This window comes from Erithacus rubecula, assembly GCF_903797595.1.
Source record: "Erithacus rubecula genome assembly, chromosome: 8".
Lineage (NCBI taxonomy): Eukaryota > Metazoa > Chordata > Aves > Passeriformes > Muscicapidae > Erithacus > Erithacus rubecula.
Window position 1 is genome coordinate 16599139 of NC_136659.1, and position 26607 is coordinate 16625745.

Here is a 26607-nt window from a genome sequence, read left to right on the forward strand (position 1 = left end):
TTGCTGGGTGACACCTCTGCTGACAGGGAATGTTCACTGCAGCTGGGTTTATCTCCAGTGGGAGTTCAGCTCCCAGCCCTTGGGGACAGTCAGCAGCTCCCTGCTCAAGATGAGCTAAGCTGCAGTGTGATGGTGTTTGGAACTTAATTTGAGAGCTTGTGATTGGCACTAAAATGGACAGAACAATCCTCTTAGAGCAGCATGTGGTTCAATCTTAGCATTAAAAATAAACATCAAGTAACAAGATCCGTGGTAAGTATCCACGGTATCTTTGTTCAGCTTCCCCAAAGCAGATCTGAGTCTTGGCCTCCAAACTCCCCCTCTGTGTGCCAGAGTGAGTGTGTGCACGTGTGTGCCTGCCTGCTTCTCCTGCTCTCCTTATAGGCAGCTAGGTACCAGTACTTTCCTTCCACTTCCTCAGAAAAAGGTTTGAAACTATTTATACAAAAATTTTCATTTGTGATGGTTTGACCTCTCTTACAGGCACATCAGATCTTCTGCCTTTCTGTCACTTTAACTCTTGATGAGCTAGTTGTGTCTCAAAAGATGTGACAGCAGGCAAAAATAAATGCTAACACTTCCCTTCTTAGTTTGGGTTCTCCAAGCATCAAATAAGTGCATGTTTTTTGGTTTGGGTTTTTGTTTTGGTTTGGTTTTTTTCTTTTTCTTTTTTTTTTTTTTTTTTTTTTTTTTTTTTTTTTTTTTTTTTTTTGCTTTGCTTTGAATACTTTGACTGTACCAGCCTCTATTTTCTTTTCCTAGATCAACTTCATGATATATTTTTCTTGCATACCACTAAGATCCCCTGTTATCAGTATCCATCTACTGACAGAATGCCCTTACCTACCTGCAGACCACCTCTTCTCAACTGCTACTGTCCTTTTAATGTCAGCCCCTGCTAAAATAGTAGCTTTGGAGGTTGTATGTTCTGTCACAGACACAGATAATCCACTGTTAACGTGTAAGAATGTATAGTCTAATGATTTCTCATTTACAGCTCTCTAGGCTTTCATCTCCAACACTAGGCCCCCCTTGCAACCTTAACACTAAACTCTCCTCTCTCCTACGTGGGTTGAATCAGCAGCCCCAGGAGATGACCCTGGGTAAAACTCTGCAACCCACACATGCATCTCTGCTGCCTCATTGCCTTAAACAGGCATATTCCAGCCCAGAGCTTCAACTAACAAATCTCATGGTAAGCAAAGCAACAAACAGGCATCCCACACTCATTGTTAAATTTCTCTGATAAGTATAGAAAATAATGACATGCAAACACCATGGTGCTGAAGTAAGCAGACCTCATTTACATGAAGGCAGAGCAGGAGCATCCGGGTGGGAAGGTGCTGCTTTTATAGTGATAGTACCCAGAGCAGTTAACTTGTCCCTCTTTTCACTGCCATCCTCTTGCTACTAAAGCTGCTTATGTTCACTTTGAACTTGTTGATAACACCCTATTTATGTCCTTAATAGAACAGCTTGCTGGAATATCTCCATCTTTTTCGGTTTAATTCTCTTTCCAGTCTTCAAGCCATTTGGCCATTAACTTTGCCCTTCCTATCTGTTTAGCTGACCTTAGCTATCATAGAGAGTTGTGCCATGGATATGTTGCTCTCAGAGATGCAGTCACTCCCAAATCTCTTTCCTCTTTGGCACTTGTGCTCTTCAGGAGACCTGACTCTTCTGAGAGGGTTATTTGAATTTTTAAAGTCCCTTATCTTGTACCAGCTCCAAGGGAGCGGTTTCACCTCTGCATGAGTTGGTAATCAGACCAGGCTGCTGCTCTCCATCCTCACCAGGCAGCTGAGCTGAACTCAATGTCCTTATTCTGTCTCTTCAGCCAGTTGGATCTTGGCTTTGTAAAATTCAGTTGAACTGATCAAGAGAGAGAACAGAAAAATGACACTCGCTGAACTCCAAGCATTTGATTATGAGCTTGTGTATGCCAGGTGTGATCATTCATCTGCTGCCAGTGCTTGGGTCCCATAGCCTCCTTCAGCTTGAGAGTTTTTAAAAATCAGATTATTGTTTCAGGCAACCGTAAGACAGTTTAAGTACTCTTTTTTCTTTCTCCAGGATATAAGTTACTGCCAAGCTCCTTGCTGTGGCAGTCTCCCCAGAGAAGTGTGAAAGCAGTGTGAGTTTCATCAGCGTGCTGACTCAGCAGTTCCTGTTTCCACAGCTGAGGCAAACCACAGCGGGTAGGAACAGCAGGGCGAGAGAATGTGTAACACAGGACCCACATAAGTGCATAAACACTGTGCTTCTGGTGGAGAAAGGAAATACATTACCTCCCTGAAAGGTTTGTTTTCTGGTACGGTGACAGGCAAGATACCACCTTTAAAATGATGGTTTGATAGTTTAGCACATTAGGAATGCTTTTGACTTTGGACACTTTTAAAAGGTTCCTGTCCTTGGCTCCAGCCACAAGATCTCACATTTTCATATGTTTACTAGTGCTAGATAAATTCTAGCAGGGCCTCCAGACCCCTAGGTGTGCTGCTGGCTATAAATTACCTGTCTCTTTTCTTTAAAATTGTGAAACTGATACAAAGTTTCCCAAGATTCTATCAGACGCTGATTTCTAACAAAGCTCTGGACCACTCGTTTCTTTCTGAATTCAAATCTCAAAACCAGAAAGTGTAATCATGCACTGCTTTGCAAAAGATTCTCTAAAATGATTGTACTTCAGTATACAGTACCTGATAAAGTTTAAGAGACTGACACAGCTGGAAAAGAGCCAACCTGTAGATGAGCATTTCCATGCCCATTGTGGGAGCCATGCTGAGTCCTGCTGGCTGCAGGTGGGTTATCTACAAAGACAGGACAATTTCCCCTGTTACCATGCAACACCCAGCATGACCAGCAGGCACAAGTCCAAAGGAGTTTGTAGGCTACTGCATCACAGTGATGATAGATCACTCAGTGGATTCCCCATGAAGGGACAATTCTTTCCTAGCAAGGGTTGTAACCATTTTCTGCCATGCCAGCACAGATCTCCCATTGCAGCATATCTTCCCAACTTCTAAAAGCTGAAGAGATCTGTATCAGTGTTTGCTTTTATCCCATATGGAGCCTGGAATAAACACATCACGTGGTATTTCCCCAGCATGTAGACAAGAGGAAGCTGCTTGCCTCTACGTGACTTTTCAGCTAACCAATGACCCAAATGCAGTTTGCCGTGCTTAGGAACCTCATGTGGATTTGTGACCCTCTTTAGAGAGCTTTGGGACTGTCAAGACAGTAAACACAGAGTACCTGCAGTTTTACTGTTTGTGAGCACTGAAATTTTTGCTTGCAAGCCAATCCACATTGCGTGCACAGGTCAGGAAAGGGTATACATAAAAAATTGTCCCACTTCTTGTGTTTGTCTTGTAATGCTTCAAGTATACAATGACACAGAAACAGACAAGACGACCTACATAAAAGCCTGGCAAGGTCTCCAGCCTTCCACTGAAGACAGCACAGCAATGCCATTGCTCTTAGGACAGCATGTCTCACCATAATGCTGTGCCTTCAGGCACTGCTCATCTCCTGGTGGAAACCCGAAAGTGAGTTGCAGCAGGTTAACTTAGCACACAGCTTACTCCATCTTTGACCTTGCTAGGACATGTTGCTACAAGTGAATCAAGAGTGTATTTCAGTTCTTCAGGACACCTGTCCCTATCATTTTTATTTTAGATAACAGTGTTATATAGCTGCTGGGCTGGACCATGTCTACACATGGAGTAAACAAAAACCATCTTGAACACCTCTAAAGTGTGAAATCCTACAGAGACAAAAGCATGTGAGATCAGTGTTGGCTGAAATAGACACTCAGGACACAGCTCTTGCACTTCAAACTTCGCTCCTATCTGCACAAGCTACTCCATTACATATACTTGGGCATTTTTCCATCCAAAACCTCCGGATTGGACATAAAAACATTAACAGAAATTTTGTTTCTAGAAAACTTAGTCAAGCTGAGGGGGAAAAGGCAACAGAATCTATTGCTTGCCTGGCAAAGCAATCTCTGCACGAGTTAATTGAGGTATGAAACACAAATACCTTCTGGGGCATCCTGCAGAGAGGGGTAATTGACCTTCCCACGTCTCAGAATACTGCAAACCTTAACAGGGAAAAAGCAGGCACCTCTTTCCCACTGTTTAATTACGTTTCTACTCTCCCGTGTGTGTCTGCCGGTGCCTCGCTATTCCCCAGGCGCCACTGCCCCTTCCCCGCCGGCTGCCATCGGGGCCATAGGAGGCAGGTAGGGAAAACAAAGTGTGTTGGGAGCTGTGCGGCCGAAGGGAGCGCGGAGCGGGGCAGGGCGCTGCGGGGCGGCCGGAGAGCAGAGCTGCCCTGCCGTGAGGCACGGCCGGGCACCGGGGAAGGACCGGCCCGGCCCGGGGCGCTGTGAGGGGCCGCGGCGTGTGCGGCGGCGCGGGCGGCGGGGGAGCGGCGCCCCAGAGCCGCGCCGCGCCGCTTCCTGCCGCTATAAATAGCCGCCCGGCCCAACATGTCCCGGCCGCCGCAGCGGCTGCAGCGCCGCGGGACCCGCCGCGCCCTCCCGCCGCCTGGCCCGCACGGAGCGCGGTAAGGGGCTGCGGAGCCGCGGGGCTCCCGGCGGGGCGGGGGTCTCCGGGGCGGGCAGGGCTCCAGCGGGCGCCGCGCCGGGACGGCTCGGCTCGGCACCCCCGGCCCCGCGGGTACAAGGGTCGGGAGCCGAGTCTCGCCTCGCGCCTGTCTGCTCTTTCTCTCTTTTCTTCCAGACTGCTCTGTCTCGGGCTGGACGCGTTCCTCCTGCCTCCCGAAGCCGTGCTGGCAGGCTGGGATCCCTCCCCGTTCCCCTCTGATTCTCGCTTCCCCCGGGGTTGGGTCCGTGCCCGCGGTCCTGCTCTGCGGGCGCAGCTCGGGCCGTGCCGCTGCCCGGGCCGTCCTTGCCCGTCTCTGCTGCTGTGCAGCCCCGGCTGTGCGATCCTGGCTGGCTGTCAGGGTGGGGACAGCCACCCGGGGCCGTGGCACACGCCGGGGGCCGAGGCACACACCGGGGCCGTGTCACACACCGCCGCCTGCACGTGTGGCACCCACGCCCATCGTTATGTTGGTCACACCCGCAGGTGTCCGTGTTGCAGCCTCCCTCAAGGGCTTCCATCTGCAGCGAATGTCGAGGTGGACCATGTAGTTAGGCTTTACGGTGGAGTCAACAAAGCAGGTCTCTGCCTTCTTGAGCTGGCTCTTGGGGTTTTTTTTGAAGGAATCGACTTAGTGAGCCTCAAGTAACCACTCTTCGAGTTTTAGCTTGTTTTGCACTTTGTTTGCCTCTGCTGCTCTAATGGCTGTGTTTCGTTTTCTAATGAGCACCTTCTGGCATGCAGGGCTATGAGCCTTCTCAGACAGTAGGTGTTCCTCAGCTACCTTGTAGCCTGTTCGAGTGGCCTCTAGAACAAAGTGACTTGTGTCTGGCACCAAGGTGTGCCTGTTCAGGAACCCGCCATCAGCTAAATTACTCCTCTACTCCTGAAGTGCACTCTGATAACAGGGCTGTAATAAAGAGTTTCTCTCAGTTTTGATCTCCAGAGAATGGGCAGTGTGTTTTGCTTCTCATCCACATGCTTTTTAACTCTGTCAACCTTCCCTCTGTTTCTTCTGTCCACTAGCTCTCCCAAGCCCAATTTGGGAGGACGGTGCAGAGACCCTGGAGGCCACATAAAAAAGACAAGGTCCTCTCAGAGCCTGGGCTTGGGAGCCTTGCCTTCAGTGAGGGCAGGAGCCATGGCTGTGCTGCTCTGGCAGTGGAGTTTACCAAGTGCTGTGAAGCACGAGGCAGGCTGAGCTGGCATGTACTTTCCCCTCTGCTGTGAGGGGAAGGAGCAGATGAGGAGGAATTACAGCTGCTCCAGAGCACTTCTGCCCTCGGTCCAGCCAGAGCACGTGAGGGGGGAGACAGATGCAGAAAGGGACATTCAGGAAGAGAGTATGAGAGGGTGGGGAGGGGCAAGGGGAGGAGACGAAAGCTACAAATGGAGAGGAAAAGCTCTTCACGTTATTTATAAGATCTGTTTAGCTAGAGCGAGAGTAAATAGCCTAAAATTATGAGATTGTATCTCTTGAGTCCTCGTTACTGTTGCTCCAGAAAGCGCTGCTTTTCATTGCTCAAGTATTATGTGTGTCTTTTCTGCCTCGCTCTTCCAGGCTCTTCAGGCTCAGCAGGACGTTGCCCTTAGCATCTGCCTGTCAAATGCGTAGTTCTCCGTGTTGTACATGAAATGATTATTTCCATAGTTGGTTAGGGCAAGTTTCCGAGGAATGTGAAGCAAGAGGCACGCCAGTTCCTGTGGCTGCCCTTGACTGGGGTGCAGGCATTTTGGGACAGGGGCTGGAGGCTGTGGTTACTCTGTGTGTTATCCTTGGCAGTTTGGGATTCCTGCCTCTGCTCCTGTCCCTCCCACCCTTCTCTTCTGTCTTATTGCTGCTCACCTGTTCCTCTGCCTGTGCTGCAGCTGCTTCAGCCTCTCCCAGTTATCTGTGGAGTTGTGCTGAATAGCTCAGAACTCTGAGTAAGCAGAAGAGAGAGCAGCTATTCCTTTGTATCTAGAGAAGTCCCCTCACAATCCTGTGCTGACTGTCCCCTGCATCCTGCTTTGAGATCCCTCACCCCAACAACTGGGAATTAAAGTGGTTGAAGCTCTCTAGCTGTGTCCTAATTACTGCTGCTGCATTGCTGTTTCTTCTGAAATTACACTTTTAACCTTCTCCAGGATTAGTTTACTCTCTGAATGGCATCGGGTAGTAAGGTACTGTCTTCAGGGATTGCATGGCTACAAGACCACTAAACCTTTTTTCTTTTTAATGGAAAACCCGGTTACCTACCCCAGCAGGGTTTCACTGCTTTTACCTGTGTACTACACTCAGAACTGAAAGTGTGTATCTAAGAAAAGGTATTGGCTATGAAAGGAGCAATTTCCCACCTGTGATAAAAAGAATGACCTTTACATCTGATGACCTCCAGACCCTGAAAAGGCTGCTGAGAAGCACGAGCAATGCTAATCCCTTTGAGAAGGGAGCATGCTGCAGTGTTTGTCTCCATTACCTACACCGCATAAAGTTCTAACAGTATTTTGTTTTCTTCCCTGTTTGTATAGAAACCCATCTGCTTTGTGGGGAGAGAAGAGTGCGTGTTGGTGTTGTCTGGCAACTGTGACATGACAGGAAGGCATAGGCTTCCTTTGGAGCACATATATTGTTGATGGTGTACATGTACAATTTAGCAAAATGTCTTTGTGTAGCAGCTTTGAGAAATGTTCTGTGCTTTTAGCTACCTTGAATCTTCATCTGGTTGATGGACTTGTGCATAGAAACCAGATAAAATAATGATGCAGCAGAGGAGTGGGTTTCTTTAAAGTTTATGCTTTTGCCAAGGTAAACATATCTTAATTATGGCTTCTTCACAATAATGAAGTGTTACCAAAATTCAAATCTAATTAAATACTCTTATGTCCTTTCTACTGTTTTCTCTTATTCTTGACTCCAACACTTTCTCATTTTCTTCATGTGGTGCACTCTAACATTTGGTCTGTGGGATCTGTTATGAAAAGGGACTTTTTACTGTCTTGGTGCAAAATCCATGGTGCTAGCTGTGTTTGAGTAGTGATGTAGAGGCCCAGTATATGATGAGATAATTAACTTCTGGGATGGTAAAACAGATTTTGGTAGCACTGAAGAAGTGGATACTATAAGTATAGCCACAAATCTTTGAGGCAGCTGTCTGTCCCATGTGCAGTTAATACCTGCTTGTTTAGCTCCTTACTTCAAAGAAGTACGTAAAAACCTGTTATTGAATGATAAGTGGTAAACTGTTAGTTGGCAAATAGCCCAGAAAAGGCATTATTAAAAAGTAGGTTTAATAATTATCTATAATTGTCTATTATCTGTAATGGTGCTTTAGTAGAAGGCTTTGTTTAAAGTAATTTGTGTGCTTGTGGTGACCAGTATGATTGAGTAGTGCTCTCATGAAGCACCAGGTACATGTTTGCATATATCTGGGTATCTGAAGAGGGGGAAGGGGATGTAACAAATTGTTTATTATTTTAGTACTTTGTTGTGATCCTCTGTGAGGACTGTGTCACTTCTACTGGGCTGAGAGTGAAATCTGAATAGTAAAAAGTTCTTTTTTTTCCCGTGGCAATAACCCTGAACATGCAGACCCTGAAAGGCATGGAGCTGCTCTTCATCCTTGCAGGCACACAAGTCTACAGTTGCAGCTGTCCCTGGGCCTCCTCCAGCACAGTTCACAAAGATCAGTCAAGAGTGTCTCTAAGGCTGGAGGCGCAAGTGGCAGGGGAGCAGTTTTGTCTAAACAGAGAGATCAAAGGAGTTCGGAATAGAAAGTTTTTCTAAATTCCTGGAAGGAGATAAGCGGGAAGCACAAGGAGTAGTTGGAGAATCTGTTTTGTAACACTTAACTCAGCCATAACTTCATTAGTAATCTTCATTTGGATCCAATTACACATGAGAATACTTTGGAGTTAAAATGTATAGTTTTGTAATTCCTTGAGCTGCTAATGCTGTAGAAGCAGAAGTTTCTAAGTTTTAATGTGTTCATGTGGCACCCCTCATCTTTCATCTCCTCAGCATGTGTATGTATGTAGCTCCCACCATTTCTTTCTTGGGATAAAGTCCATGAGAAGGGCCCTCCTGTGTGCCTGTGCACACTTTCATGAGAACCCTCTTTTCTGTTTGTGCTAAGCTTGAGCACATAACTCCTGCTGAAGAAACTACAGGATATTCTTTAACGGGAAGTAGTACAGATGTTAAAATAAATGCTCTTAGCAGCTTCAGTGAGCCCAAAATAGCTTCTGCATGTTTCTCGTACGATAAGTTCAGGAAAGGGGGTGATTCCCTCTTCCTCTCTCTCTGTAATGTTTTGAGTGCTGAAATCCTCTTGCCATGAGGAGCAGGCAGTGTGGAGCAGGCTTCTCTATATTTTTCTGGGCCCTGATTTAACAGGGCAAGAAGTGAGCCCTAAACAGAAATTGCATTCCTTGGCACAATGTTCTGCTTCCTACAAAAATTTCCAAGAAGGTCCTTGGTGGTGAGTGGGGCAAACCACTGAAGCTGATTGTCCAGAGGGATTGTGGAATCTGTTGTTGGAGATGGTCTAAAAACTGGATAAGGTCTGAGCAATCTTGAAGCCAGGTTAGCCCTGCTCTGAAGTAGATGAGATCCAGCAGTTCCTTCCAGCTGGCTGTATGCCATGTTTTTGCATTATGGGGGAAACATGGCTGCCTTTGTCTGTCCCCAAAACCAGTGGGAATAAATGTAATATTTTAATATGTGAAAATGGCCATGAGACTTCTGAATAAAGACTTCAAAAACTGAAGTATGTAGAGAAGCATGGCATAAGGAGGTAATTTTGCCCAAGGTCTCCTAGCAGCAGGTCAGTAATAGTGCTGGGAAAGGATCATAAATCTCCTGGCTGGCAGATTAGTGCCTTGGTAGCTAAAAGATTTTGTCTTCACACATAAAACTCCTTTCCCTACTTGACTGTTTTCAGATCACTTGGCAACAGAGACCGCATTTACCTGCTGAGAGATATCATATTCCTTTTTTTTTTTTTTTTTTTTTTCCCTTATCTGTCATGGTCATAGGGAGTTCTAGTACTAAAGAAAAATGTAGTGCATTGACTTTTTCAGAAACCTAGAAAATTTGATCTGGAAAAGAATTTGGTGAAATGAAAACAAGAGCAGCAAAGGAAATTTTTAGAAAGTGATGTTATTCCCGGTTAGTTGCATAACAATCTCTTATTTTTTAAGAGCAGAAAATAGCAGACAGAGCTGAATCCAAGTCTGAATCTCTTTGTTTAAAAAAGAAAAATCACTTAAACTTTTGCAAATCTGGAAGCTAAGAAGAACACAGATCAGCATTTTAGAGAGTATCATGGAAGGAGTTAAGCCATGAGTTAACTGCATCTGTGTTTCAAATCCAAGTGCTACAAACAAGGCACCATTCAGATCTTCAGTTATAAGTATGCTGAATTTGTTATGCTGTATTTTTTTGAATTCTGTTCAGAGGAGAAAAAGAAAATCATGTCAGATAAAAATCATCACTCTTATTTTGGTAGCTTGTTTTTTAAGTGATGTAGGATTCTCTTTTTTTTTTCTTTTTTTTTTTTTTTTGTCTTGCACTTACGCAGGTCATCTGCTAAGTATTAGCAGCTGTGGAACTGTGCAGTTGTGTAAGCATAACTAAAAGTCAGTGTAGCCTTGCATCATTCTGCAGATCTATCCATTCCTTGTTCTCCACAACAACAGATCAGTTTTGTAGCTCAGTTGTCACAAATCCCTAAATGTGAAGAGGGCATCAGCAAGCATGGCAAGTTGGGAAATCCTTTAAGTCATAGAAATCAGATAGGATAATGCATTATTTTATTGTTGCCACAATCTGCTGTCCAGTTAGTCATGTGTCTTGCTGTTCTGTGAAGATAGCTGTGTCAGAGTAATGCCCTGGAACAGCTGAGCCCGCCAGCAACATAAACCTGATTTGTCTGGGCAGCTTTGTTTGGAAGATGGATATGGGTGCTATGCCTGGCTGCTGTGGAAGCAAGACAAGTGTGAGTGCTCACAAATGTATCCCAGATTAGCCATGCTTAGTGGTATGGCTGAATACAACAGTCTCTTTTAGGCATTAGAAAAGGCATCATGTGTAGAGCTGAGAGCCTGGAATGCCTTGGCAATGGAGATACCTGCAGTGCACATGTGAGTGTGTTGGCAGCAGCAGTCTGAGGCACGCAGGTCCAGCCTCTGCCCCCAGGTTTGATACTGGCTCAGCACACTGCAGGATTTGGTTAGCAGGGTGCTTTTCTTCCCACTGAACCTGAGGTTACAGAGAACTTAATCTCCTGTGGTTCTGACTTTTAAGTCATAGAATATGTAATGAATTTTTTGATCCAGATTCTGACTTTGTTTTCATGGGGTTTTTTCCATCTTGTCCTCTCTTTTGCTGGTTTAAAGATCTCCACAGGCAAGAAAGACTCTGAAAGGGTGAGTACAGTGTTACCAAAATATAATCCTTGCAACACTTGCTTTTGGAAATTAACAAGATAAAATGAGTTTCAGCAGATAATGTCCCTCTAGAGCAGTCCATGCACCCCATGGCTCAGAGCTAAGCCCTGTCCCATATTTCAAGAGTGCAAGAAGAGTTTGACTGAGCTCCCATGTTTTCCCCAGCCCTTCTAATTTTTTTTCTCCTTTTTCCTTCCCCCCCCACCCCTTTTTCCCTGCCAATTTCAAAGCAGGGTTATGAACAGTTCAGTGAGGGTGCCTCCCCAGGTAAGTGGTGTTTCTGCTGGGAGCAGCAGGCAGTGCTTCATTAACTCACCTCACCAGCAGGCTCTGAAAATATTTGCACCTTTAGCTGCTCTCAAGTTGCCCTGGTCCCTGAGGAAGGCTGTAGGTGCCTGGAAGCAGATTGCAGCTGCAGTTGAAGTAGCACTCCAAAGCTGCAAGTGTGGCATAAATTGGGAATGTTCCTTTTTGAGTAGTCTGAACAGGATGGTTGCTGTTTGTAGCTAGCACCAACTAGGCAGCTGTTGAGCAGAAAGATGTGGAAGAGAAGAGGTATATGGTGGTGGTGAGAAGGGAGGATTGCTAATTCTCCCCCTTGCCTCCCACCTGAGGAATGGTTTCTCAGCTGGTAATTAAAGGGTACTATATTTCAGTGCCCTTGTGGTTCAATTTGATTTGCAGTTTGGCAAACATGGACAGCATCAGCCATGTAGCACTGAGCTCTACAGTCCTGTGTAGGAAAAACTTGATTTGATTTGAAAAATCAAATGGCAACAATGTGGTGATATCCATGTGTGATTATTTCAGTTTTAGAGAGAATGCCATTCAGCTGAGGCACACGGGCAACACCTACCAGTATATCATTGTTTATGTTTGCAGGTTGCATTTTAAACCATTCCAGATCATTATACTTTGAAGCAGAAAAAGATATTCCTTAAAAGTACAGCTTTTCCAGTCCATAGTACTGATGGCATCTTGGACTCTCAAATGGCAGCAGGCAGCCCCAAACCTTTCTTTTAATGCTAGGCAGAAATAAACCACAAATAATCATCACTGGGAGCTTCCTACTGTATTTTCAAATAAAAGTTCCTAATTTGATCTGAATAGGTGACTTAGGGAGGGACAAAATAATTGCTTCATGGCACAATTTACTTGAAATGGATTATTCTTAGGTGAATTGACCAGTGTCCCTTGGCTATATAAACAAACAACTCATGTTCTTATCTCATTGGAAATTAAACCAGATAATGCTTTTCAGAGTCAAACATCTTACTCTGAGGAGTTGCTCCATACTTACACTTACTTGTACTCTTAGGTGAAACTAGAGCAATATTTATTTTCTCATTTATCCTTTTCCAAGCAGCCCTCCCTGCAGGATTCGTATCTCCAAATTTTATTTTAGCTTTTACTTTTTTTTTTCATTTGTGTATCCTCAAACAAAGTGTGCATGCTGACTGGTGTCAAGAGGAAGACAAATTAACTTGAGCTGCTGCAGGGAACTAGAAAATGAAGTGTTCCATAACTGACAAACAGCTTGAGATGACTGGACAAGTTCCCTCTTTATTCATCTAAAATGTGCCAGTTGTTTAGCAGAACATCCCTGATAATGTGAGTGAATTGCAGGGTAAAACCCAGTTGGATGTCATCATGTGCAGTACTTAACTAAGAGAACACAGAGGGATTTTGTGCTTCCAAGGGAAAGAATTGTCATTGTTGTCTTCTGTTTTGTTACTTGAAGTTCCCCAAAAAAGTTTCCTCTTAGGAGGAATAATGGACTTTATAGTAAGGATGGTTTATGACTGCTCTTTTTTACTTGAAAGCTTTTGTACTTCTCAAAAAAATGTTTGTTCCCTATCCACTCACTAATTGACTAGACTGAGGAGGCACTAAAGAAGCCATAGTAATTATAGCACATGGTATCTAAAACCACAGCATTTGCAGCTTCCAAGGCCTTTGCTCCAGGCCATCCACTGTGAGATATGGACAGAAGCAAATAAGAATATAATGGAAACACAAAACAACCCAAAACTGTATTTTCACTTTTTTCTCTTTAGACAGCAATAAAGAAATGTCCCACTGCCATTTCTTAATGAGGCAAGGCTTTATGCCCTAGGAAGTGAGAACAAAGATATGCACAAAAATCACTCTGAACCAGCAGAAGGGTTGATAGGTGTGACCTGGGCCCAGTCCTTCCTGCCCTTGACGTGTGGTTGCTGTGGAAGATCAGTGCTGAGATGACAGCAGTGGAGCAGGATTGCTCCAGGCAAGGTCAGGACAGCATTTTCCAGGACATTCCTCCCAGCTGTTTACTCTTGGTCTTCTGGAGTTACTCCCTCTCTTGTCTGGTAGACATTTCTTGTTATTTTTTGAAACCACCACTCTGAAGGTAGGATGACTCTCTTCTGCTTTGAAGCCCCAGTGCCCTTGGCATCTTTGCTTTGAAGTTTTGCAGTGTCACTGTTATGTGATTGTGCTAGGGAGGAAAAAACCCAGATTATCTGCAGGCTTGTTTGGTGTATAAACCTGATTTCTGTCAAGCTGTGTTGTCAAAAATTAGTTTACTTTTCTGTATTGAGTCTGGCATGTGCAGGTTATGGTTTTTTCATTTCTCAGTGGAGCATGTGACCCCTAGTCACTGTCATTTCCTCTAAAATGCAGAGTTATGGATCAGGATTTCAGAGACTGCCACTAGGGAATAATGTCTGGTATAGGACAAGTGTAAAAGAAATTTTAAGTAGTTAAGGGTATAATTATGGAAATAGCCTTTGGGACAGCTAAGGGTCTTCAAAATCCATATTTCCCGAAGTGATGCAAAGTGCTGGCTTTGGCATCTGAGGTTGAGAAAATAGTCCTTGTCCCATTTACCAGCAAAAAGCCTGAAGTTAAATATGTCACAAAGTTCACTTAAGTGCACACTAGTGCCCTCATGGAACATCAAGTAGGTATATACAACCTGCATCACAGCTGGTGCAGCCAGGCCCCTGCTGGCAGCATGTAGTGACAGGGAACAGGTGAAAAAACACCTTTAGACTCCCACAGTGCATGGAGATGCTTTGAGGCACTGAGAGATAGAGCCAGGAGTTATCAGCTCACAGTTCATCCTCCATAAGGAACTGTTCTGGCTCTGCTGGGACTTGGCCCATAGACTAACTGGAACCACTGGGCCCTACCAAAATGCCTGTGATTAATCTTTCCTGCCTGAAGGGACCCATACTGTAGTGTCCCACTTTGTCTGGGGTAGCTCTAAGTTTACAGGCCAAGCAGGAGGGTTTTTAGCAGGTCTGCTGCTTTTCTCTGTTGTTTTCTAAGCTCACTCCTGTGGTACATCCTCTCAGGAAAGCCAGCCAGCTTTCCTCAATGGTCTAGAAATTGGACTGTAATGCATTTCTGTTCTTTTAGCAGCACTGTTTCAGACAGCTGTGCTTCCAGGTACACATTCTGGGGTTTCTGTTGAGCATAGGTAATGCCCTTGGAGCCATAAACCACAAAATTAGCTATAAATTTTATTTTCAGTTCTCTACTATATACTTGGCCTTTTGCTAGTGGGAGAGGAAAGAAGAAACAACACACATGTAGAGAGGGATGCAGACATGGTTGCATGTTCAGTTAGAGTTGTGTGGTGAACTTCTGCTAATGAGGTAGACCAGATACCAGCCATTTTGAGCCAGACTGTCATACTACTGCCTCTGTTTTCATGCTCAGTCTTCACATTTGGATTATCCTGGCTGTCAGTTCCCAAGTGTGTTACAGGAATTTGCATCAGAAGTCCAGCTCCTTTTATTTGTCTGGCTGTGGGAGCAATAGGATATTCACATACCCTTCTGAGATAGAGGTACTGGTTTGTCTTTTGAGTGCAATCTACTGATAACTGACTCAGTTTCAGCAGCTGATGAAGCCAGGTTTTGATGAATGGTAATACGGGGTGTTTTGTTTCCAAATCAGCAGTTTACTCTCTAAGCAAGGTGAGCTGTGACTAAACATTGCTTTCTGTCAGATTAGGCATAGTCTTTGTGCAATGAATTAGTAACCCCAGGTCTGCAAGACAAAAGTTCCTGCTCAGAATGGCATTGCATGACTTCCATGCTGAAAGCCATCATGAAGTAGATTCAGGAAGGATTGGGGCTGTTCCCTGATGGCTAATGATCCTTTTGGACCAGGGCCAGCAGTGGACATAGTGGTGTGAGCAATCTTTCCTGGATGTGTCCCATGTGGCTGCCCCTCATATGTAGGTGAGATGTAGGATTTCACAACAGGGCTGAGTTTTCTTCACTGTCTAAGGAAACAGAGAATGTTAATATCCAAAGCTGTTACCTGGCTGGTTTTAATGGACTCTGCAATTATCTGTCACTCTTTTAACTACTGCTCTGTGAAATCACAGTGGCAAAATCTCCTAATTCATACTGATTGCACTGATGATTAAATGATAATATACTATGTAGTGTATATATAGATATTCATATACTGAGCCTCCCTTTCTCCTGGTTGTTTTTGGGAGAATTGTCAATAAATATCAATGAAACAAAAAGACACGCTCTGATCTTGTACATGACCTGATCTTGCTCACCTTACCTGGATATAGTTCAAATCAGTATGGGATTGCTGGCACTTGCAGCTAAGCAAAGAAGAAAATCTCATCTGTTACACAGCAGAGAAGCTGATTCTATTTTATAATTATGCAGCAACTGAGCATAGACTCTCATCTATGGCTATATTTGGCATCCAGTTATTCCTGATGTACAGTATACCACCCATGGGAACAATGCATGAAATGGACTAAAGTTGCCAAAGATTTGGACTTGCTTTCCCTTTAAAAAAATAATCAAGAGGGTGTGAGCTTTGGCTAGGAGATTCAGAATGTAAAGGGGAAATAAGCTAAGCATCAGTAACAGCTTGAAATTGTATGACCTGTGTCAGATGAAAAATTGCTCTTATCAATGAATATTGTGTGTGTCTTTAAAATGTGTGATGTTCTGGTAGATCATGATTTCTCAGGTGTAGATTTATCTAGCTTTGTTTGCATGTGCATATATGTATCCATTTGTATATATGTACAGAGATGTTGATGGAAAGTTTGAATATAAAGTATTATTCAGATTCTAGTGTGATTGTTCAAAACTGGTTGATATTTTCTACTGAAATAACCAAATACATAAAAATTTGTCATCAAATAGTCAGTTGAATGCTTTGAAAACTTTCTGACTTGTGTGAGTAGCTGAAGTTGCTTGTTAATAGATCAAGCCACTTTAACTTTTTAACTTTGCCATCATAGCAATGCTTATCTATTGAGAAAAGGTACTTGAAGCCTAGGCATTCCATTGAAAAAGTATAGCAAACACTGCTGTAGAAAAACAGCTTGGCAAATTTTACTGGATAGAGAGTGTTGAAAATACCTTTTGGAAAGGCAGCATGGATTGTTTCTCTCTTGGTTGACCTGCTGAGTGAGTCCATATTCTTTGATAGGGTCAAAGAGGTTGTGTTCCACAAAAAAGCTGCAAACTAAGAAATCAGGTTTTATGTGAAAATAAGTATTGGAAGCCACAATCAACACTCTTAATAAAACTTCCTTTTTGGTTCCTGAGAACATACTAAGGCTATTAGAAATATCTACAATGACAGAAAGGGATTTCCACACAAATAGAGTTCTCAGTTTAGAAATATATCTAATTATTTACATATTTATAAATAATACATATGCTCTGCAGAAGTCTTCTTCAGAAGTTTCTTAATGTCTATGTTAAAAGAGCAGGGAGGAAAAACAAGAGCAAGGTTTGTCAGTTCAGCAGTTTTTACTCAAGTCAAAAACTACATAGGCATTTCTAGGCAAAAGTACATTTTCTTAGGAATGGCTTTTATTTATGTGGCTGTCCTCTGAAAGGATAGCATGTGGCTAAACCCGGGGTGACAACTGAAGATGTGATCTCATATGCACATGGCTGTGTAAAGGGCTTTGCCCCAGAATTTGTTGAGTTTGGGATGGGGGCTTCACTGTTTTCAGACAGGACTGGAATAGAGTAAAATCTCTTCATTTTCCACATAGATGTGACTAGAGAGTGGCAATCTGCTAGAACATTTTTGATCATCAAATTTTGTTCACATCCTGGGTAAGGCACAAAATAGATTCCCTGCTTTATCTGATATGATTCTCCCACCCCCAAGGAACGTGTTAATATTTCATCATTTTGAAGAAATGTAGTGGGCAACATTAAATATTTACATCTCTCTGAAGTCACGCAGATGCCACCAGGATACCTAGCTCTCCATCACACATGCTCTAATTCTCCCCAAACACCCACTGTTTACTAATCTGCAGCCCCCGTCTGTGCTGATAATGAGAAAGAGGAAATGGAAACAGCAGGGATTATACACTACTGAGGAGTCCCAGTTTCTGGGTGTAATTCTTTCAACAAACTCTTGCTGACTGTGCTCCTGCTTTGAAGTTTGAACACCTCGATATTAGTGCTTGGCCCTGGTGATTTGGCTGACAGATCTGGGCTTGGTTGGTTTATTTGTGGTTGCACATTCATGGTTCCACATGGTGGTTTACTCTTGCACTGTGCCTGCTCAAATTTGGGGCAGTACAGATTGTTTTGCCCAAGCACGGAGATGTTAATTGCTCAAATTTGCTGATGACAGGCTTCAGATAGAAAACAGTCCCCAGAATATCCACTGTTCTGTCTGTGTGTGTAGTCATAGCCAAATTGGTGAATAGGGTGAGTTTCCATATAGTGAATAAATAGGGCCTGTTTTTATAAGGCAAAAAGTATGTGTTGGTTTTCAATGCAGGGTTTCAACATGCTCTGTTAGTCTGGATCACTGTGTCCAGTATACTCAGATGTGTGGATAGTGCAGGTTTCTAATCTAAACCAAAACCTCAGAGCCCATGATTGCATTCTTATCCCCATAATACACAAGAAGAAAAACATTTGTGTAAATAGCTTTACATCAGTGTGTATTAACATCCTTCTGTAGCTTATCTGTCAGGCCACTGTGCAATTGTTACTTGTTATTGCTGCTGAGGTGGCCCTTTATTTGTAAATCCAGCACTGTTTGATCTCATGGCAAGTGAGGGGAAGTGCATTTGTGGCTTTAAAAACAACTTGTGCCATCTGCAGGGTCACTAACATGTCTCCATTAAGTATCCAGATGTACATAAAGGAGAGCTTTAGGTATGCTTTCTGCTCAGAAACTGAAGAGGTGGCTTTGTCTTGTGTATATATATATATGTAAGGTGACTCATAGCATTAGTTGCAAGTGGTTGGCTTACACAAGATGACTGCCAAAAACCCCTGTTGCAGTTCTGCTCCTCTGAAAGGTGCCAGCCAGGAGATTCCTCACCTGTGACAAGGATGGAGAAATAGATGGTTTATTTGCAGGGGTGGGAATTTTTCAGGCTTCAGATGTTTCCCCCCTTGTGGTCCCCAGTAGGAGTGATGGGTGCAGGGTGTTGGGGTGACTCAGCAGCCCTGACATGGACACGGTGTGTCCCCAGTGTCACACAGCTGCCTTTGCTGTCCCTGCAGTGCCTCTCCCTGGCCCCGCTGAGGGGCATGCAGCACTCTGAGCTTGGCTGGAACAGCACCCTGGGAGGCTGTTTGCTTTGGACATGGATTAAAAGTGGCTGTGAGGCTGCTGTGAGTTACCTGCTGGGTGAGCAAATTCCTCCCATCTTGCACCACCCCAAATGTCTAGGGGGATATAAAAGTATATTTGCCCCACCAGCAACTCCAAGCACGCCTCTGGCACAGTCCATTACGTGTGACTAGATCCTCACAGAGAGGTTGACACTTTAAAAGTGACTTTGTAAACATAGTGCCTCTTAAAATGGAGAGAAATAACCCATCTCTTGTGAGGGATTCAGGCTGTCTGAAAGCTCCTGGGGGAGCAGCTGGGTGAGGACAAAGAGGCAGTGTGCTGAGAGCAAGCATGGCCACTTCCTGAACTCTTCAACTTCCCCCCAGCGCCTCTGGAGCTCAGGCTCCGGCGTATCATGTCTCTGCACGCTTACTGAGGGGAAAATACTTCAGCTGCATGAGCCTCACAGTGCTCTCAAGTGTCTTCCAGTGTAAATAATACCTTGACCATTTGGCCCAAAATCTTCCATGGGGGCAGAGCAGGTGCATCTGCAGACATGTGTTTGCACATGCTTTCCTAATACAGCTGCAGGAGCTCAGAGGTGCATGCACAAGAAGAGTGTGTGTGTCTCATGTAAAAGCATTTATTTTATGGGCTAGTTTGTTGGGGTGTTTTTCAGTCATGTACGTATTTCCTTTTGCATGGGTTTCCTGTGCATGTTTACACATGAAGTACTTCCATCTTTTATTAGCTGGGGGTAATTTGTTCAACATTTAGTTGCTGCTCTATAAATCCTGTTGTTTCTGTCTCTTTGTCAGAGGTCACTACTCTCACATCTCTGTGGATAGAAGGATTCTCAAAACCATTGTTGCTCCATTTCCAATTATTTTAACCCACTGATACAAATTACTGGAGCTAGTTTGGCTCATTTGATAGTAATGAAGTAGTGAGTGGTGGTAAGAAGCCCTGAGGCAGCAGATGGGAATGTAATCCCTGGCTGGTGGTCACCAGGAGGCTGCTCACAACATTGATGTCTTCATCTGGCACAGTTTAATTATAAAGATGACACTTCAGTGGAAACTTCTTAATTTATGTAGGAATTGCATAGAATTCATCTACCCATGGGCAAAGAAGCAGCTCCAGTTGGTTTGCTCTGGGTCTCACTGTAGCCATGGTTTTGTGTGACAGCCTGGGTAATGGTAGAGCCAGCTTCCTACTAGCACCTGTCTGGTTTTGCCTGTAAGTGAGAAAAGAGGGAAAAAAAAATTTAGCGAGTTTTTGACCACTGAATCAGCTCCTCAGTGTGGTCCATGGCACAGGCTGTGGAACCACTGTGCCAATATGCTTGAGGCACCTGTGGGATGCAGTGGGAGAACTGAGTGGTGGAGGCAGGACAGCCACAAATGAGTGTTGCTGCCAAAATATTTGCATCCCGATTTTTCAGCATCACTGTCTGTTTGCTCTCTTCCTACCTTCAAGGTTTTCACACTCACACTTAGATACAGCTAAAGCAAATCTGTGTCCCAGCAGAGATCTTTGCAGTCAGTCTGTAAGGGAACCCTTCTGAGTTTGTAACCCACCATTTTCACACAGGCCTTTCCAGGCTGATCAGTCCCCCAGGCATTGTCTGTTGTTATTTCAGCTCTCACTAAATAAAGGAATGTGACATTTATCTTCACCCCCTCCATTAGCTTGATTGGTGAGTGTTTAGTATTTTCCACAAGGGGCATCTTCTAGCAGAGCAGTATCTCCTTGCTGACTCTGGTGTAACCATTCTGCATCTACTATGACGTGGTAGTATTCATTATTTCCAGACTGTGTCAGTATTCTGCTGGTGGGGCACTTAGGCTTACACTGTCATTCTAAAATTCATGTGTCTTTAAAAATATATAAATTTTGATCAAGCACTACCTGTTGACTAGTCCTGTAAACATAGTACTCTAATCCAGAACTTTTCTGTCCTACCTTTTGTGATGTATGTTCAGACCTGTTTGCTGAGTGCTAGATAAAAATTGCACACTGCTCTGAGAAAATATCTACTCTTCTGAAGACATAAACTACTTCAGACTCAAACTTCTGTTTACTGTATTCAAATGAAAGTATTTCTGAAAATTGCTGATGAGTGCATCTGTTTGAATTCATCAATTCACTGCCACTCTGAACATTTGATAAACAAATACCCTTGAACTGAAATTTCCCACGCCTGCAGTGTAATTGCATTCTCCACTACTGCATTTGTTTCCCCTTTAAAAGAAGGGGGGAGGAACTCTGAGCGTACTGTGGCAGAATCACATTCAGCATTTGGTATTAATATATAGTACAAAAAGGTCCATTGAATCATGGAGTGACTCAGAAGGCAGTAGAGGAGGGCTTTCTGGCTGTGCAGAAATGTCAGTGGTTCAACATTAGATCAGAAATGTCTTTAACACGTTGTGAGGGACAGTTAGTTGTTTCATCTGATGTTAAAACGCAAGCAAAGCCAGCCTAGCAAGGTGCGGTGGGGAAGTGTGTGTCACATGCTCCTCTACAGGAAACGAGACTGGAGCTGCTGGGGAAGTTCAGAACTGGGTGACCTCCAACGGATCCAAATAGTACAGGTTAGTTCTCTTAAAACATCTCTTTAGCTGTCCTGCAGGGGCTCTGCACATGTATTTTCACTGATTTTTGGCAGCCAGTGGGTAAGGAGTGGTCAGTAAGGCAGTTGTGGTATTGGGTAGTAAGCAGTGTGGCATTTCAGAGCAGAACTCTACAGGGTGAAAATAGGAAGCTGCTCTATGGGTTAGCTTGGTTTGTGCAAAGCTTGGAGCCTGCCTTGCAGTACAGCAGCAGTGTGGACCCGAGTCACATTAGCAGTGTGAATGAAAGCTTCTCCTTGTTAAGACTTTCATAAAGTAAGTTAAAGGTCTGGATTTTTAGTAGTTGTGTTCAGTGTTAATACCTCAAAGCACTTTTCCAAGTAGAGGTTAAATTCATTGACTATAGTGAAAACTTCATTTAGTTTGTTTTGGCTGTACCAAGTGTGTAGCTCTTCTCGTCGATTTTACTGGTGTAGTTTCTTGTTAAGGTGTTCTCTCATTCCTGGTGATTTCTGTTGAGAAATTGCATCACAGCTTTCTGTGCTGGAGGGTTTCGACTTGGGAGCACTTTGCATCAGGAATGAAATGAAGCTAGGTTGGTGCTGGAGAACTTGGGAGCTCTCAGAGGGAGACTCTTTAATGGGATGTATGTTTTGTACTCTGGCACAAAGATAGATCTGTTACTTTTAAATTACTAGGCAGCTGTAATTAATTACAAATCTTAAATGTGAAGTTGGAGTGAAAGTTACAAAGAAAACAACCTTCAGGATGATAAAATGTTTAATACAGTAGTAAGTGCACAGAAACTGAACTAAAACTAGATCCCAGCGTAGGGTGCACGTGGTGCTGGCAGAGCGTGGGGCAGAGGAGGTGATGGCCCCACAGCCAGCTCCAGCAATGGTGGCTGGAGCTAAGGTGCTCACTCTGCTCAGAGACACCCCCTGCTCACCCAGGGTCACAGCTTGGGAGGCAGAGGGGCTTGGAAGGGATGGTGGCAGCATCTCACATGAAATATAGCTGCTGGGGATGACAGTGCTGTAACAAGGCCATGCCAGGCATTAAAATCAGAGATTTGAGCATCAGGCAAGAAGTCTTAAAGTTGTCCTTACTTCTTCCCAAATTTTTAAAAATATTTCCCTGGCCATGTAGAAAACCAGACTAAGTTGCACAGCTCTTTCACCCTCCTTGTACCATGTCGTGCATTGATCCTGATTCAGTGTACAAACATCTGCATAGGATGAATGTGGTGGCTCACGCAGCACCAGGCTGCTGCTGCCTCCTGCACATGGGGTTGGATGCTGCAGCTGGCCCTGCTACAGGGCATGCAGGGTTCTGGCAAGCTGGGAATAGCAGCACCCTATTCCTGGGCAGTTAAACAGTTCTGTGGCTCAGCCTTGCAGAGCTTTGGGGCTTTATATGCAGAGAATGCTTTGGCCTTGGCAGGGCTCCTCTGCTTCTGTAAAACCAAGTTTTCAGAGAGCCAAAGTTCTGCCCCAAATCAGCCTTTCTGCTGTATTAGGGTTTATAGCCTTCACTGGAGCACTGTTTAACTAGGAATGTGATTTAAAAGCAATTTAGTAAAATCCCACTGCAGACATTTTCATTTCAGCCTAATCCTGTCTTACAGCGGCTCATCTCAAATAGATTAGGAGTTGTTTTAAGCTAAATATAGTGGCTCGTAAATAATATATTTGAGCCTCCATGCAGTGGCTTGTGCCAGGTATTTGAAAAGGAATTAAAAAATAAACTGATACACATTCCTAAATAAATAAACCCTAACACTTCTACTCTGCTACCAGAAGTGAACATAGGCAACCAGGATGGAAAGAGCGGGAGAGTTGTTGAAGAGGGGGGATTTCTGGATGGGCCCTTTCCAGCTGCTTGTATTATAAAAACCAGGGAAAAAATGTTGCTTCCTCTAACAAATTAAAAAGGAAATCTGCAAAAAGAGGAAAGGGAATAAAGAGTACAGACTAAACAAAATGATTTAAATATGCATTGGAATGAGAAAGAAGGAAACCAAAAAGAGAAAATAATAAAAAATGGAACCAGATGGGGACAAATTCCTTGCTCAGGAAAAAAAGGTTATTCTCCTGCTGCACTTCAGAAGGAGGAGTGACTGTGTACATGTGTTTGTGTATATATCATCTATGGAAGAAAAATTCATTTTTCTATATGTTTCTTTTAATTGTTTGCTTGTTTCTTTCCCTTCAGCAGTGCTAATATAGAAGTTTATTGATTAGAGGGAGCTTCAGAGTTAGATGAAAGCACCATTAAAAAATCTTCAATTCTGCAAATAAATAAATAGAATGTCACCTCAATGTCACCTTAATCACTGGCCGGTTTTACTCCCCAAAAACTACATGGTTGCATTGCACTGTTGAACTTGTGACTACTCTGCATTTGGGTCCATAGCACAGGGTTATTCTGCTCTCTGCAAGGGAAGAAGTAGGAGTTAAGATGTCCTACACCAAGTAATGCAAACTGAAACTGCACAGCCCAGCTTCAGAGTTTATAGCAGAATCCCCTTGTGGTTTTCATTTCATCACATAGCCTATGCAAATGTGAGGGACTGGGGTCTTGAGACTGATTCCTAAATAGAAGTAAATGGTTGCTATTCTTAAATTTTATTTTAAAATTACTGGATTTTATTTTGTTGGTTCTAATACTAAATCCATCAAATGATCAAGTGTATTTTTTTGCAGCTCAGGTGTATTTTTGGGACGTTATTTGCAGCACATCTGTCACATCTTCCAGGCTGTTGCCTCTCTTTTTCTTCCCCCCACACATTTGTTGCAGCTTTTGCATGCATTTTTCTCTAGCCTTAACTACAGAAACCTCCTAATTACAAAGCTAGCTGTTGAACCATGACTCTCACAAGGAGCAGATGTTGTAGTGGATAACTGTTCAGTCTTACCATCACATCCATGGCTTTTTATACCTTTCTGTTTTCCTTCCAGCGTTTATATTGGCTTTTACTATGTATGCTATGCTGAAGTTAGAAAAGTTGTCTTAAATTTGTTTGACAACAAACTGGGTCCTTTGGCCTCATAGAGAACTCAGCCAGTGTGTTTTCCTCTTCTGATTCCTCTTTAGAAGGAGGGGGACTCTTCTTTACAGTACACTGCCACTTTCTCATCCAGGATTTCTTCTTATGCAAGGCAATACATAATGGACATGTGCTCAGGTTCTGTGATCCCCAACAGCTCACAATTAATAGGTTTTTTTTTCTTTCTTTCTTTCTTGCAGGATTGTGCAACTTGGGAAATGTTACTGCAATTTAATTAATGTCAGAGAGTGTATTCTGGACTGAATTGACCAGACCTCCTATTCTATGCAAGCATCTCCTGCTGGTGACCAGGTACAGAGCCTGTGGGGTTTGCAGGGAGGGGTGGGAGTCACGGTGTGAGCAGCAGCACTGGAAGTGCCTTGCTGTGTGCCATTCCTGCCCTGGAAGAGCTGGAAGCCACAGAGCCATCTCATGGCTCAGGCTGCAGTGTGACAGTACAGGAGTCATTCTTCTCCAGGGCAGCATTAATGCCAGTTACAGGCATGCTGTCATCTACCACACCTTTCCTTATGTCAGATTTAGGTGCCTTAGGTCACATCAGATTTTACACCAAATCTACAACCTTTTAGCATATGCAGTGAGTTATCTTCTGTTTGTTTTTTCAGTTTGTATTTTTTTGTGTGTGTGGGGGTTTTTTTTCCCACTCCAGTATTACAAGGCTAACAGTGAAAGGATTTAAGGCTTAGAAGTAGGTCAGGAGATCTAAGGTATGATATGACCAGACACAGTGAATCTGTAGTTGTCCTGACTTAGAACAGATGACATTACACTTGAAAACTGCAGTCTTTACAGTTTGATGCTAATAAACAGGTATAGTATGAAAAGGTTCACTGAAACACATGGTTAGGAAGAAAGAAAGAAGTGAGTTTACTTTTTGTTTTTAAATTTTAATTTAGTTATTTTTAAATTGAGTTTTTAGTTTAATTTTTTTCTCACTGCAGCAGACGCTCTACTATAAAGCACGTACTGTAGATACTGATCTGGAGTTGGTGCAGTCCAGCAGATCAAGTATTTTCTATCTCAAATGCTCTGTGTGAACTCCAACTGTGGCTTCCTTATGGTTAGTGGGCCATGTAGAAACTGATGCTGGGAGGGTCCAGAGTCATTTGGGATTCTGGTTCTCTGTAGACATGAGCACAAAACCATTCAAGGTTTCTTCTAGATTAAGTCTATTGCTGGTCCATATAGTCTGATGCTTTGGTGTAGTTTCAGCAGTGCACTTGCTTTGGAAACCACAGTCTGGAGAAATCTGGGTGCTGGGCTTGGGAGATGTGAGAGGGAAAAGCTGACCCCACAGACTGACAAATGTCTCACTTCATTTGTGGATCCACAGCTCTTATCAGGCATGATGGACTACTGCTGGATGAGGGTGGTTGCAAGGACAATTATTTGGAGAATTATTCCATAGGACCAAAAAAGATGGTACTGCTGCGTGGTCAGTAGTCAAACATACCTGTTTGGATAGAAAGGGATGGCCTGTTTGAAGAAGGGAGACCTGCAGATTAGGAAAATATGAGTATTTTTAAACTGACATTTATGAACTTACAATGCAATACTCAGATAAAGACAGTGCATTGTGTCACTCTCACATGGAGAGTCCCAGGAACAACAGTAATGATGAAAGCATAAATACCACCTCTGAGGAAAGACTGGAGGGAATGTGATTGCTTAGCCAAAGAAGAGAAGTTCAAAGAGACATGTCAGTTTTCAAATAGCTATGAAGAGGAAAGGAATAAATTAATTTAAGCATCACTTGTAAATAGTATGAAAAATAGTAAATGAAATCACAGTAAATGCAGGTCTAAATAAAGTACTGGGAAAAGCTTCATTAGCTGTTATGATAGCAAGACAAATGTGAGGGATATTGCAGATTTTCCATCAGTGGAGATTTGTAGAGAAAAAAGAGATGAATACTGCCAGGAATGATATAATCCATGGTGACTCAGGGGAAGGAAGAGTAGATGCCCTCTTCCAGCCCTGCTGTCTGTTATTCTGTATTTCAGTCTCCTTGTTGACAGTGACTTTGAATTTCTCTGGTTATTGATGAAAGCTGAGTAGTTATTTTAAAGGCAATAAACATGTCCATATGGAGTATATTTCATACTCCACTTTTCAGGGAGGGAGTGGAAAACACCGTTTCTGAGTTTCCTGAGGAGATCTTTCTCTTGGTAGTCAACAGATGAAATGAGTGCATTATACTCTGCACTGTGGGAAAGTATTGAGTTATTATTAGCAGCTGGCAGGGTAAGGACCAGGTCTGCTCCTGGTGGAAGAGGGGACCTGAAAAGGCAGGCCCTGCAGCTTTCTCAGGTGAAGAGCTGTGGGAAACAGAAAACTGCTTATTTGT

At 43.5% G+C, this 26607-nt stretch overlaps 2 protein-coding genes across 3 annotated transcripts in view; one reads left to right on the plus strand and one right to left on the minus strand.

Moving 5' to 3' along the window:
• Nucleotides 1-4449: 4449 nt before the first annotated feature.
• WIPF1 (WAS/WASL interacting protein family member 1) overlaps nt 4450-26607 on the plus strand; it is a 54324-nt gene continuing 32166 nt past the window's right edge. The window contains exons 1-2 of one of the 2 annotated variants that reach the window (XM_079310349.1): nt 4450-4572; nt 24440-24551. The gene's annotated coding sequence lies outside the window, so the exon portion shown is untranslated. Of the gene's footprint in view, nt 4573-21144; nt 21212-24439; nt 24552-26607 lie in introns of those variants that run through there. The other variant, XM_079310350.1, reaches the window with a different exon arrangement.
• Nucleotides 4472-5450, minus strand: LOC306804140 (uncharacterized protein; the record flags this gene model as incomplete). Its single annotated transcript, XM_079310408.1, has 2 exons — nt 4657-5450; nt 4472-4596 (listed from the first exon to the last, which is right to left on the minus strand). Exons 1-2 carry the CDS (start codon nt 5129-5131, stop codon nt 4472-4474), a joined length of 600 nt encoding a protein of 199 aa, XP_079166534.1. The 5' UTR covers nt 5132-5450.